Source organism: Ptychodera flava, chromosome 22, assembly GCF_041260155.1.
Source record: "Ptychodera flava strain L36383 chromosome 22, AS_Pfla_20210202, whole genome shotgun sequence".
NCBI classification, from domain to species: domain Eukaryota; kingdom Metazoa; phylum Hemichordata; class Enteropneusta; family Ptychoderidae; genus Ptychodera; species Ptychodera flava.
The window spans coordinates 16,053,548-16,068,930 of NC_091949.1; the positions used below are offsets into that span (position 1 = coordinate 16,053,548).

The 15,383-nt window shown below is 35.1% G+C and overlaps 1 protein-coding gene across 4 annotated transcripts in view; it reads right to left on the bottom strand.

Annotated features, from left to right (window-relative positions):
- The window catches only part of LOC139122795 (cadherin-23-like), a 185,285-nt gene extending 174,063 nt beyond the window's left edge, over nucleotides 1-11,222 (bottom strand). Inside the window, exons 1-2 of one of the 4 annotated variants that reach the window (XM_070688522.1) lie at nucleotides 10,805-11,193; nucleotides 9,770-10,008 (exon numbers count right to left, since the gene is read on the bottom strand). In XM_070688522.1, coding sequence (XP_070544623.1) covers nucleotides 9,770-9,875 — 106 coding nt within the window. In that variant the 5' untranslated portion in view covers nucleotides 9,876-10,008; nucleotides 10,805-11,193. Of the gene's footprint in view, nucleotides 1-9,769; nucleotides 10,045-10,804 lie in introns of all 4 variants that reach the window. The other 3 variants (XM_070688521.1, XM_070688523.1, XM_070688524.1) reach the window with 3 other exon arrangements.
- Nucleotides 11,223-15,383: the final 4,161 nt, after the last annotated feature.

Consider the following 15,383-nt stretch of genomic DNA (forward strand, 5'->3'; position numbering starts at 1 on the left):
CAACTTGTCAAAAATTTGCCTGTACAGTCTACAACAGCTGTCTTTTAAACTGTCGTTGGCTGCAATGCCAAGTTTCAGTAATATTTATACTGATAATGACAGCAACTAGTCTTTGTATTATAAAGAGCATCATAAACAGAAATCACCCCAGCAAGCGATATCACCTGCTGTGGCTATTCCATTCATATCGACCAATCTATCAGTGTTGTCTATTGATAGCATCGACAGCTGTTTGAGAAACAATTATTCCACAAAGATTGCCAGATTTTGTGGCAGGATCATCTGTGCTGTACACATATATCAACACTGTCAACACACATTAAACGTATACTATCATTTGTTTGTTTGTTTGTTTGTTTGTTTGCGTGCTTGTTTTGACCTTTGACCCATTCCAGTATTACCATATCATTTCATTTTCTCAAAGAACTAAAAGAAACTGGGTAAACACAAATTGAACCTTGAAATTTCTGAAATTTATCATGCTTCTTACGCAAAGTGAACATGTAGTTTGATCATCACACCAATGGTACTGGTGTTCCGATTAAGTAGCTTAAATTCTTTACCTGTGTGTGTGTTGACACCTGTACAGGGACTACTTGGGTGCTATCAGTGCTATCGGTAAGACTACAATTCTTTGAATACCAATCTCATTCACAGAGCTCCATGTACAACGTGTTTGAGCAGCAACCATACAGCGCCAGGATTATTCCCCGGCTGCTCTGACTGTTCGATTGCTCACGCGTACCTCCATATATTGGATTCTTCAAATGGGATTAAAGGTTTCAACAGCATTAGAATTTTAATTCAGAGATACACATCATCTGTAACACTTCAGTATTTGCTTACTTTAAAGAAAGAAACACTACAGAAATTTTAAGTTTATGGATAGTTAAGAGTTTAAGATGGGTATATTAGTGTTATTTGGCCATAAATTAAAATTCTTGCCTTCATCAATATATGCCACGATGAAACCTAATCAATTAGGCCTCTCTTTTTCAATAAATTTCTACCATTGATGTATCACTGTCAAGGAGGAGATAAGCAATTCATTTTCACACTGACAATAATCCCTGTGTAAACAGTACACACCCTAGGACTCCTCTACCTGTGTGATATGAGTCATAATATTTACAAAGCAAAATCACAGAAAGTCTTTAAGTAAGTTTGCTCTGAAAGGCACAGCTGCACTCTGTTTGTCGGCTACTTCTGTATCAATGTTTGATCAAGTAAAAATTTTGAGATAGCAGAATTACTGCATATTCAGTACATTCACTGACTTCCAACACCTTGGACTGTTGTGGCAATTTTATCTTGGTGAGCCATGGAGAGATTCTGATTACAGTTATAGAATACAGGTACTTGATTTGAGGGAAAAAAACAATATCTAAGCACTTATTCGGCAGAGTAGAAATCACAGATTATTTCAAATTGGTAAATTGATTGGGCAAACACATTGCTTGATGATCTTTCTGTAGGCGCCACAAACACATGGCTAGCAATGGTGAAAATGAACAGGATAATACTTTATCTGATCTTGAATAAATATGACATTCAAAGTATGCTGACTTTGTTTCTATGACAACAGCATCTATGGTTACCAATGACAACATCAAGCAGTTCCATATACCAATGCTCAAAACACATGAAAGCTGTTGGAAAAAAATCAACTTTACAATTTTAGATCATCTGGTTTTCAATAAAACTTTCAGAGGAAATTAAGCAAAAAATGGCAAAATGCCCGCAACAAAGAACTGCATGCCTCCTGTTATCATTGTGCTGATTTGCTGAGGCTAAGAAATAATGTATTGACGATTTTAAAGCACAATTATTAATTCCACCATCATCAAAGTAAACAGCTATTGGGAAAATCAGAAACTGATCAAATTTCTACAGGGAACATAAGTTTTACATTAGCACGTATGAATTCAGATAAGTGTTCATGCCTTCGCTAGCTGCAGTATTTCAAGTGCTGTGTGAACACTGACATTAAACTTGTTCTTGCTAGTTCAGCTTCTTGCGGTTTCAGATATTATTGATCACTCCACAATGCAAATATTCTCATAAACTGACAGTACTGCAGCTAGCATAAAAACAGTTGCTGTATATTTCAGGTTAATAGGAAATTTTAACATGTTTTTTTTTTCTGTTCTCTCATAGACCCAACAAACAAAACACTGTAAAATTTTTGTTTTAAAAAAAAAACACTTCAGTGGAATGCAACCCACAGCAACTCTTTATTTACGTGGATGTGTATCTCAGATAATAGTTGTCTTATGATAAACTGCTCATACTTTATTCCAGAAAAATCAAGCATGATTTGTTATTTTCAATAAACCAATTTGTAAAAATTAATCCAAATAGCCATCATGTAATTCCAAAATTGTTTAAAAGAATAAAAATAAATTCAATAGAAACGTTTTTGTGAAAAATCTTCAGGCAGAAAGAGAGTTTACATTTACAAAAGCAAACAATATAAGTATTTTTGAATGAATGTCTCTGAAAAATGACATACTCATCATGAAATACTCTATGGTGTTGAAAATAAAACTGCTTTTTACAAATACTAAAACTTGTCCTTATGCCTGTTATAAAATACTTTTTATCGTTACACAATGGTAGTTGCTATGGTTACAGGTAATTGCATGCTGCAATAAGTGCATTGAAAGTACTTTTAATAACTTGACAACCAAAAGATGAAATGCTTTTACTCTAATGCCTCTAATGCTTGTTTTGACTCTAAATGCCATTTTCTGTGCCGATTCGTGAACACTATAAGTCACATGAAATGTTTATAATATCAAATCCCTTTTGTTTCTCTATGTGATATCCAACAATTAATCGCAAAGTCGATAAGAAGATGACATTTTAATTTTGAAAACCACTGAATACAAAATGTAAATCTGGAAGTATTGGAGTAATGGCAACAAAAGAAATCGACATACAGAGATGTACTGTTTGCAAAACTAAAATCGATCTACTCTTTCAGTAGATAGTGCTACAAATATTGATTTGACGTTCATAACTCAATTTTGTCAACAAATTTAATGCATTTTAATCTATCTTATTAAACGGGAAGTAAACATCTATGTTGCACTTGTTTAATATACTAAGTGACCTAAACTCAAGATCCTAATACATTCATTTCTTCCCAATAAAATATTTTTCCTTGATATTAAATGCACAAGCTATTTTTGCATCATGTTCAGGAAAAACATTTGTTAGTTTTGAACACGCCGCTTGAAAGATTAGCTCGTGAGTGATTAAAATTTTATGACAGTAGCCAAGCCTCTATTTCTATAAATTTTTCACAATTTTTTATTTTTTTGCAATATCTGCTGATGGAAAAATTATACTGAGATCAAGGAAACGTGAGTACAGTGATACGAATATTTCCATCACAAAAAAATGTCATGAAATTTACACACCACCTGTTGAATGTTTTACCATGTTACTATGGCAACTGCTGAAAGCATTGTTCAAAGAACTATGTACATGTACTTTTGCAATGCATGAAAGCAGCTACTGCTGTCTGGCTAATAGGAAATACGCCAAGCTGGTATGAAATATAAACAGTATCATATCTGTTTCTTATTTAAATACTGAAATTTATTATACAGTATACTTTTAGTATTGAATGAAAAAGACAATGGAAGCAATTACTGCATACAGCTGGTATGTTATAAGTGCCTTACAACTGTGGCAAATTGTGCCTGCGTTTTATTACATAATTTTCTGTGTTAATTTACAATATTCAGGTCACACATCTCTGAATAAATTACAACTCAAAACCAGGAAATTGGCTGGTTATATTTCCACGTTTACACAGACTGAAAAATGTGTTTACTTTAATCATGTGATATCGGTGTACTAAATCATGAAATACAGTATATAATCAAAATAGACAACTTTCACCCCAGTAAACAGTCATGCGATAGCACTGACATTCCACTCCTGACTATATTCATGTTTACCCATTTACACATTTTTAACAGGTTGGTATCAATGTCTCCTCCACAACAATGCATGATTCATGACTGAGACACAGGAAACACGTTGAACACAAAACGACTGATATTCCGGCAAAATTTGTTTCAAAACGGCCATTAGCATAGCAACTTGATTAACTTGAATTCTTTTTTTGTATTGTGACGTACTCCCCTGCTGACAAAATAGCATCAATTTCCTACATTATTGAATATAAAGCTTCCGCAGCACACTATGAACATTGTTTTTTTATCAATGAGAAAAAGGTCAACAGGATATCAAGCCGACTAATTTTTGCAAGCCTCTGCATTTTTTTATTTCTCTTGTAAATGCAGGTTTTCAAGATTATAACATGACTACTCAACAAACCCTGCAAATAAACTACATAGTTAGAGTGGGGTGCAATTTAAATACTGATGACTGTATTGAATAAGTTTTAAAAGGATACAATGGCTAGACATTCTAATTCTAGGTTATAAAACAGGAAACATCCAAATTAATGCTACTCGTATGACTGTTGATACTGTCACCTTGCAAATTTTCAGGTGAGAACTGAACTAGACATATATGACACCAATTTTTCCTCAATGCTTGGTTGTATTTTGTGACGGCCATGACACTTCACATTCTGTTTTCTTTGCTGTATGCACAGTGTATATGGACCAAGTACAACTTGCATCGATGAATATATCAAGTAACGCCTCGTGTAAAACACAGACCTGCAATGGTGTGGGTGTACCCTTTCTTGAATTCTAAAGAGTTGTCAAGGTGACAGCTTGAGCTGAAAAGTGTTGAACTTCAGTGTGGCTGTTGGTTTATATATGCCAATATTCTGTTCAATGGTGCAGCTCATTGAACTGCAGTGTACGATGGCATGCATATATGCCTACAACCATATTGCAGATATGTAAACAGTAGGTTTGCAATAATTACAAATTTACCAATGATTCCCTTGAAGCATTCAGCCCTCTAGTACGTTCAGAATAACAGTGTTTACATCATTCTGTGCACCTATAATGTTTTCACTCATAAATGTTACCCTAGCTGTGAGAAATTATAATACATTAACAACATGCTACAATTCCAAAACGGATACATGACAGAGAAACAATACTGTATGTAAATTCAATTTCATTCATTTTAGAACCCTCAAATAATTTCTGTTGAAATACCAAATTTCAAATACAAAAGAAAATTGTCACAACATACGAATCCAAAACACCCTCTCATTGCAGACGTTACTTTAAAACCACTATTATATGTCAAAACCTGTTGTGCAGACTTAAAAAGTGTAAAGAGCTTATACAGAATGTTTTCTGTTTTGTTTTTAGTAGTAGTAGTTGTTGTTGTTGTTGTTGTTTAGAATTTATAACTTATTGTATGGAATCCTAGAAAATTTCAACAGAATTTGTTTCTGTTGTGAAATAACTTTTTGGTAAAATATGATACATTTATGAAAATGAGCACTGTCTCGTTTTATTCACCGGCAACATTGAAATGGCTCTAAATATTGAAATGTTCAAAGTAAATGACAAAATCAATGCCGTGCATTGCATTCAGATCATTGTAAATGAATGAGCTATGCCACACGGCCACGTTGGAAAGACTTTTCACCTTGAAAGCCTGTGATGACTTCCATATTTGTTTTTCAAGGAATTCTCAGTCTGTCTCACTGCAGTCTGGATTAGTCTTTCAAAAGTTCATTAAACACACATTTTTGAATAAACGAAATCAAACAAAAAAGTGGTTATTTGGAAATATGAAAAAAAATGCCGAAAAAAATTGCATTTATAAATGAATTGTCAATCCAACTACTGCCATGTTCAGGTTTTCAGCACTAACAAATTGAAAGGTTTATTTTTATCGCAGATTGAAATTGACCAACAGCAAGGGATCACAAGACAGCAAAAATGAGCATGACAATGAAAATCTATACATTATAATTATACAACATTCCAATAAGGTGGTATAGACCTAAAGTTTATCATTGATCTAGATAATTTTGATGGAGCAGACAGACAGTCAACGTGTCTGACGAAAGCTTGTTTGAAAAAGTATTTAACGACACTAGAAAGCGGAAGATCTAAAGAAAGAAAGACCTGCAGCCATTGACACTACAAGACATCCCACAAGGCTTTGGATAATTCAACCAAATTGATTTCATTACGTTCGGATCATGTGAGTGTTAAACGGTTTCCAGCTCTCCCTGGCAAAGAGTGAGTAAACTTCAATACCGGAACAGTTCAACTTCTACTATCTACTGATTGGAATATCTGGTGAGCGTTAGTGTCACTGTCAGTTACAATTGGGATGGACTGAAACTGCCACTGTTCTAAAACGTCTGTTGTGTAAGCTACTGACAAAGAACTTCAACTACTGAGCACTGAAGTCTGCAAGTATCACTGTTTGTTCCCTGACTGGATTTACAACTGTATTATATGTGATAATGGAATATGCAAAATAAAGCTGTCGATTGTAATAAATATGAAAACAGCAAATCACTGAACTGCAGGAGTATACAGTAGGAGGGTACAGCAATGAGGAAACCCTTTCACCTTAAAGTGTAACAACTCCTGAATTCAGCTTTTAACTTTGACTTCAAAGACTGAAAGCCATTTCTCCTTTATCTAGAGCATTTTTAAGGAGAAAGCAAATATCTTCAGACAGAATAAAAAATTACCATAACCCAGTGCACTGCTGCCCTAATTCTAGGGTCCTTGATCTTGCATGGAAAATTAAACTCAGCCAAACAGCATATTATATTCATTCACGATTTATTTTACAAGTAAATATTCTGAATAATATGATGCATAAATTCCAATATGAAACCCAATGTCTCTTAAGAAGTACTTTGTCATTGAAAACTGATATAATGAACACATAATTTGGTCAGCGTTTGATTTTTGTTGTTCATTATGCAATGGCTATACAGGCTTTTAAACAGTAGAGAATGGAACGTCTGAGAGACTTTCACATCCTGAATTCTGTCTCTTAGGCAGCATGTACAATTTGTGACAAAAAAAAAAGAAATAAGAATGATTTAAAATCAAAATACACAAAAAATAAACTCTGATCTTATAAAGCTCATGTGAATTACTGCGTAACGTGTGATGAAGTACGGTCAAATGAAATGTGACTATTATAAATGCAGGTATCATATTTCTTTGGCTCATGAAATAAATTCCACTATTTTTGGAGTGAGTTTTAAAATGGCTTTGGGATATTATTAGCAATCATCCCTGTCCACGCTGATCTCACACAAGTGCACAACCAAAATGAACACAGACCAGATTTGCATTATAAGATATTATAAATAGGTTTGCGTGACCTTTCATTGGACATTTGAATGGCTGACTTGACTTCTGACCTTGGGTGACACTGGCTACCTGGTGTGACCTCCATGATTCATTCTGCTCCACCCTCTGACATGTGTACGTAAATGCTCTAAGACAGCATATATACCTGCTCAAAACAATTCTGGTGCAGGAACTAGTTTCAGTCATTTTGAACTTTTTCACTGATGGTTCACACTTTAACACTATTCAAACAGGTGAATTAATTGCACGTATCAACACAATCCCTCTAGAGTAACTATATTTGATAAAGATATCAACAATTACGTACAACCAATGAAGCCATAAGATCCATAAGTAAACAATCCACTTTGCTCAGGTCTTTTCACAAACTCTGACATAAAACACTTTACCCAGAAAGTTAACTTCATTACATATTTTATTTTACGACAATCCAAGAAACGTGGGGCAGCTTAAAAATTCACCGACACTTTTGCTCAGACCGTATGACTACTCCACAAAAGTTCACGGTGGAGGTGTTACCTTACTGTACGCAGCAGATTACACTTACAGATACATTTCTCAGTTTTTTTGCAGGTTTACATTTAATCTACACTAATTTACCAGAAATGCAAATTATTGGCTTATAATGCACATTGACAAATAGTTGACATATGTAATTTTGATGCATTGTCTATTACAAACGAGTTATAATCAAAATATGCCAATAACAATAATACATTATGATCTATGTTAGATGACGACATATTTCAACATTTAATCTGGTTCCTGAATCCATTTCTCTTACCTTGTCTGATAACATATTTGGTCGATAATATTAATTGAAACTTTATGAGCTGTGCATAATAAATACTGAAAAGTTGCCATGGAAACTGACATAGCTTCGTTATCATCAATGTCCATTTCATAATTACATATGACACACTGAAAGCAATGCAAGTTTCTAAACATGTATGACAATGAAATTCCTTGTTTTTCACAAAAATTGAATCAACTGCCCATAAGGAAAGAAACTGTAATATCATTTTTCTTTCATATCACATCATAAACTCAACTTTACTCTATTAAATCTAATATTTTGACATATATTTTCTGAGTTCAGTCTTGCTGTATTCAAAACACAGTTCCTGAAGATTGTATTTCAGGTATATCTTTCACTGACAATGCTGACATACGATCACTTCTGCTATTTCACCAACAAAGTTATAAAGGGCATGTCTTTGTCCACAAATACACAAGAAAGTGTATGAACAAGAAATTCAGGCTGACATTGCGATAATGGATAAAAGCATAGTCAGTATAAAAACATACGTAAGTCGTCAGACTAAGAAGTCATCATTTTAATGCTTCAAGCGACAATTTTTCCAAGCAGATTTTCATTAACTTAAAAAAAGTTTGAATTTTGTAAGACTGAATTTGTTAACTTTTCTAAAATTAAAACTTAAAAAAAAACCAATATTTGACTACTTGCTTGAACGACAACACATTGTAACCTCCTCTTATCGGTCACTCAGGAATGTCATGGTCAGCATAAATCAGCGCTTGTGATTCGTTGAAATGCACCGATGTTACAGCAACCAACCAATGAAAAAGTCTATTAAATTGTTCACATGGTAAATCTTAAAAGACAAGACACCATATTTGCCTACCATCAATATTATTTATAACCTTCCAAAGTTCATGTTCTTGAAAACAGCATGCTTTTTCCCATCCAACATTTAGCGTCTGATGATCAAAGTGCGTAGAAATCTTAAATGAAATCTAATAGTGTGGAATTATTTGCCTCTTTTCTTAACTAGGATTAATGACCTCTCCACCCACACAGAGTGTACTGGATAAAACCATTTTCTGCAACACTTGAAAATGATGTTTTAATTACTTCCAAACAAAAACCTCCTAAAACGCCTGTAATAGGCAGATTAACAAGTCAGTTACTAGGGCACATTACAATGTTGGAATGTTTGAACTCAAACACAGAGACAATTGCAGGATGTTGAAATGAGCGAACAACCACTTGACACCAAAGATTCTTTGTACAATAATTTACTCAATAAACAAAGCAAACTTGTAAAACAAAAAAACTTGACAAAGACTTAACCTTTTCAACATGTCTTTTCTGACAACATTAAAGTGCCCATGTGAATATTTCCTCTGACTATGATATTACACATGGTAGTCATCTTTCTCTAGGCATATCTGGAGATCTCTATTATTTCTCTACTGAGAACCAAATTCTTTAATGCATGATAGTTACAGTAATATTCAATTGCCACCAGATTTTTGCCAGAGCAGTCTATATATTCATGTGTTGCATTTGAAATATAAATCAACACGCATCTGGGCTTTTTTTGGTTCTGAATTCTTAGAGGTGAAGCAGAAATTTGTTAATTTGGGAATGTCCCACCCAAGTCGCTACTCACAGCAACTAAATATCCCATCTTGGCCATTTCAAATGGCATTGCCGTACTTACCTGCTGCAGCAGCCGTTTTCCCGTTGAGCAGAGACACCAGGAGAATTATACAAATTTTTATGGTAATAGTGAACCAGTGTTCCCTGAGACAATCATCAAATGCCATGATGGAATACTGGCGATTCTATTCCGAACCTTGGCTGCAGAACAACAACACCAGCTTCCCAGGTGAAAGTATCTCCCGAGTGTCGTCTTCGTTATCTACGGTTTTTGTTATCTTTTCCTGTCCATGTACTGTCCTACATGACACAATCACATCCAGGTTGTAGTGTGGACTGTGAGAGAACGTCAATGGAAAGTTACAATTTGTTTGCTGATTTTAAAACAGTGCAGTGTACACAGGTCGGCTTATCTGCATGTCAATGTCGGCCGTCCTTCTACGACCTTGTGCTTTGATTCAGTGTAAACGATTCCGTGTCATTTTGAATTTGAAAAAAAGCTGTTGTTGAGCACTTCCATGTAATGGTATCTATCTAATCTCGATGCGTACTAAAGGGCCCGGTATGTACGTCGCACGTATTTCTTTCAGTGAGTTCAGCTTGTATTCGAAAGACAGACGGATATCGTGGTCGGGGTGATATTAAACGAGACGGTATTTATGATCAGTGAAAGGCCGCCAGACTAACCAAGTCGCTACCAACATCAACTGCTGTCGTTAGTCAAAAGTTCAATATTTTATTTGAAAATGTTAGTTTAAAGCTAGCCGCCAATTCTCAGACATTTTCACGCAAAAACGCCCGCCTGTCTGCGGCTTAGTAGCCTAAACGCCAGTAATATTGTCGTCTCTTCCAAGACTGGCAAGAGAGCTATCTGTACGGTAGTCCAAACCGAAAGCAGGTTGAAAATCGCGCCATCTTTCCCTTGCCTTTGGCCCTGAGGTTAGTGTGAGAACATAACTTTCTTTGGGCATCTACGGCACTGATCATTTCTAGCTTTGATCACCTTGAACTGTACACTGTCGCATGTCGGTACGCATTCGAAAGTTCTTGTATTCAATACAAACACCGTGGATGAATATGCCAATTATCTACTCACCTGTTTCACTTATTGAACCAAGCATACAGGGTTTCCAATCGCCGATCGATCTACGCTAAATTTCTGACGAAAAGAGTATTTGTTGCCCAGTACCACACTTCGATTGATATCTTTGACAGTTTGTTTGAATACCTAATTCGGATCTACTTGGTTGTTGAAAGGTAATAAAACGAGGCAAGGCACACCCATGTCGACATACATCCACGATCCACGCCCTTACCTTCGCTGAAGTGGCACACTGGCCGACAATGGAAAGTGGATCCAACTATTTTTAACAAAGGGAGGGCGGGACGGGTTTAAATACACCGCGTTCCCGGCTATACTGAATTCGTATAGGATGATGTCAAAGCATTGTGCAGTTTGCTATAATAAGATCACACTTTTGTGGGCCAAGCACAGGTACACAAGAGGATTACGAAATGGATAATTCTGTAATTTCCAACATATCAGAAGTGGAGGCGTCGTTGCATGGTGGCGCTAGCGCACTTTCCACTCCAACTCACGAAGTCGCGCGTGCCCCAACACAATTTATTTTCAACCTGTTCAAGTGTGAGAAAAATATGTAAAAATTAAAATCTGTAATACGGGTTTTCCGCTTGTTTGTTTTGGTTTATTTCGCCTTTTTTACAATAAAAACGATTGGAACTAATCTTGGAGAATTGGATCTTTATGTATTTTTCAAAATTCTCATAAGTCTCAGGTGCCCTATAGCTGAAATGGTGCAAAATTAGAATCATTCCTAAAAACAACACGATTGGAACTAATTTGGGATAATCAGATCTTCATATTTTTCAAATATTTCAAAAGTTTTAGCTGCCTTATAGCTAAATGTTTCAATATTGCAAATTACTCATAAAAACCAGTGTGTAATTTAAAAAGAAAAGCAAATGAGCTTACGTTATAAGATTAAACCGACATATATAACTTCGCCATCTGTCCAGCCATCCGATGATCCCAAATTAGTACCAATCGTGTTAAGAGTAGGCCTTTCGCTTAAAAAGGAAAGGAGATAAGCTTGCATTATAAGATTAAACCGACTTAACTTCACTATGTAATTCCAAAATTAGTTCCAATCGTGTTAATTTATGAAGTTTTGTTTTGTTTTCACAAATAAATTTGTGACTGGGATTGCCCGTTACTTATATCGCCTATCAGCCTATGAAAGAAAACAAAATTGCTACATATAGGCCTAAATCAACTAAAATTAAGTTATCACCAGATGAAACTTATAGCGGGCAATTACTGTTAATACACTCTGTCATCATAGGACATCGGAGCTCTTTTCCCTCTCTTATTACTGTATATAGTTACGTCGCACCTGTAGCTAAATTCTATAAATTGTCCTCTATGAATATGTAAAACCACAGTCCCTCCACGTGAAACCCTAATATCGATAGTATCCGACACGTAGAGGTTGGCCTATTTAAGCAATAATGTATCCCCTCCCAGCCCATAATTGACAAAAGTAAACTTTGCACAACACAACATTCGAGGCAAAGCCGAGTACATAATGGAGTGCAAAGTTTGCTTGAGTCCATTATGGGCCTGGAGGGGGTACATTATTTCTATGTTATTTTAGGGTTTTGGCAATGTCTGACTGGGTGAATTTGTCGATATGTAGGAAACATCTAGGGTTGCAATACTGGATGATCGGATAATATCGTTAATAATTTGGAGGATGACGCCACAAAACTAACCGGTATTTAGGCAATGCTTTAATATAATTCGGATATATTTGAAGTGTGATATTGTAAGCTTAGGTATCAAGCCAAAGTTGTGATAAAATATCGTATAGTGTTAAACCCCAGACGACGATACTGAGACTATATACTCGACTTACGATACTAGATAATATATCCGATATCGATCTTGCAAATGTGCAATATTGTGCTGTCCGGTATGATCATGGGGAAGTAATATATGTTGATGTCGCCGTAGGTGGCAGTTCCAAAGATTGGTGATTAGGTAATACTGATCTGGCCGGTGATCTGCGACCTACCCTACCTGCGATCCACTCTTCCACTCATGAATAATTAATTAGGTTTATCCAAAATGTAGTTTTATGCAAATTTCCTGTGCGCCCGTGAAAGATGGACGCACTGATAGTCCGTGGGCTGGAGGGGCCCACCGTGCACCCCCCCCCCCCCATAAACCTACTACATGGGTATTTTTTGTTCTTTGGGATCTGCTGAACTAGAAAAAAGATGTTAACATTCGATATTTTGGGATGCACTACCTGTCTGCACTGGTTTTTGATTTGTATGTACCGCAAAAAAGGGCGAAAAATGGGTAGGGGTAGGGGGTACTATATCCTCCCCTAAATTGAGTAAACTAGCATGAAATAGCACAAACCTTACATTTTCGGAAAGCTCAGATTCTGGTCTTTCTGAGGAACACCAACTTTAGCAAAATTAATTTGTGTACATACAATAGGACGACTTTAAAATGAATTTTTTTGACAATTTTGAAATTTTTTACCCAAAATACCATGTAACAATTGTGATTTACTTTTTATTAAGCAAAATTTTCACAACTTTTTGTGTTTAAATTATTTATTCCGACATATTAAACAAGAAAAAAAGTGTTAACATCAGATATTTAACTATACACTACTTCTGTAGAGTCAATTTTGAATTACGTGTATCTGTATGGGGTGTGCAAAAGCTGGGGGTAGGGGTACAACATTCTTTCCTTGATGAAGTAAACTGGCTTGAAATGCCATATACCTTATAGTTTTAGAAAGCTTAGATACTGGTCTTTCTAAAATGCATAAGGTTTTAGTAAAAAAATATGACGTCATAGAATTGGATAACTTTAAATCGATTTTTTCTGGTAATTCAGCATTTTTAACCGGAAGAAAATACGATAACTATTGTTTCCTCCCAATGAAGCAAATCAAACAGATTTATGGATGTTATTTACTAATTGCAATGTGCTGAAGAAGAAAATAAATGTCAAAATTGGGTATTTACAATGCATTATTGTCTCTACTCACTAAAATTGTAAGTTTTGCTACATTGGTATATCGTGAATGGGCATTTTATTGTTATGCAATGAACTAATGCAAAGCCTTAAAAGAAGACTTTAAAACGCACACACATAGTCATATTGCCATTTTCCTCCTTAAAGTAAATAGATTGTTGATGACTGTCTATTTTTATAATTTACTTTTTAAATATTTTTTTATAAAATGATTTTGATAAGACGTATTTGGAAAATTGTCTATGCCTCCTTGTCTTACTTATACAGCAAGAATTACTAACAATCTATTAAGCAGTGGGCTAGAGGGGTCGTCTACGTGCACCTCCCCCCCCCCCAACAGCACAGGATAACAAACCTGTATTTTTAGAAGCCTTGGGATCCCTAGAATAAGAAATAGGATTTTAACAGACAAAATAAAGGGACCCAATAGCTGTTACGGTCATTTTTTGAAGGGTACCGCAAAATCACGATTTTGTGACCCACATGGATTTTTGTCAAACCTGTCTTCATGTACGTCATCTGCTGAGCTTACTGTTTAACATGACCTGGCTTATGGGGTATCATTAGAATGGCAATTTACTGTTCTTGAAAATGCTATATATCAATATGCAATATCTTCTATAGTTTTCATGAAATAGGGCCTTAATTTACCCCATACCCCAAAGTTTATGTCGCAAATTACTGTCAAAACTAATGTAAATTCTACCAATTATTTACCCAGACATAATATAAAGGGCAATGCTGTGTATTAACTTTGTGTTATTTGCTACAGGTACATGTTAGAAACCTGAAATAAACTTTTGACAGAAAAAATATTGGGATCCTGTAGCTGTAACAGTCATATTTTGAAGGGTCCCGCAAAATCACAGTATTACTGAATCACATTCGTTTTTGTTAAACCTGTCTTCTTGTAAGTCTTCTGCTGAGCTTATTTTGAACATAACGAGGCATATGCGGTATCATTTGAAAGTTAATTTACTTTTCTTTAAAATGATATATTGCAATATGCAATATCTTCTATAGTTTTCATGAAATGAGACCAAAACTTACCCCATACCCCAAAGTTTTGTGTCGCAAGTTACAGTCAAAACTAATGTCAAATTCTACCAATTATTTTCTTTGACACTTTACAAAAGGCAATGCAATTGTATAAAATATATTTCATTTGGTACAGGGACATGTCAAAATATGAGTTCGACTTTTAACAGACAAAATATTGGGATTGAATGACTGTTACTTGCATGTTTTGAAGAGTACCGTGAAGTCAGAGTATTACCGACTCGCATATGTTTTTGTTAAATGTGTCATCTTGTAAGTCATCTGCTGAGCTTACTTTTACCATAATCTAGCTTATGGGCAACCATTGGAAAGACAATTTATTTGGCTTTAAAATGATATATTGTAATATACAATATCTTCTATAGTTTTCATGAAATAGGTCAAAACCTTACCCCATACCCCAAATTTTTATGTCGTAAATTACGGTCAAAACTAGCATTTAATTTGGATAAATTCTATAAAAAAGACAAACTTAGTGTGAAACCTATTTTATTTGTTAGAGGGACATTAACAACTATGAAAGATACCTTTAACCGGA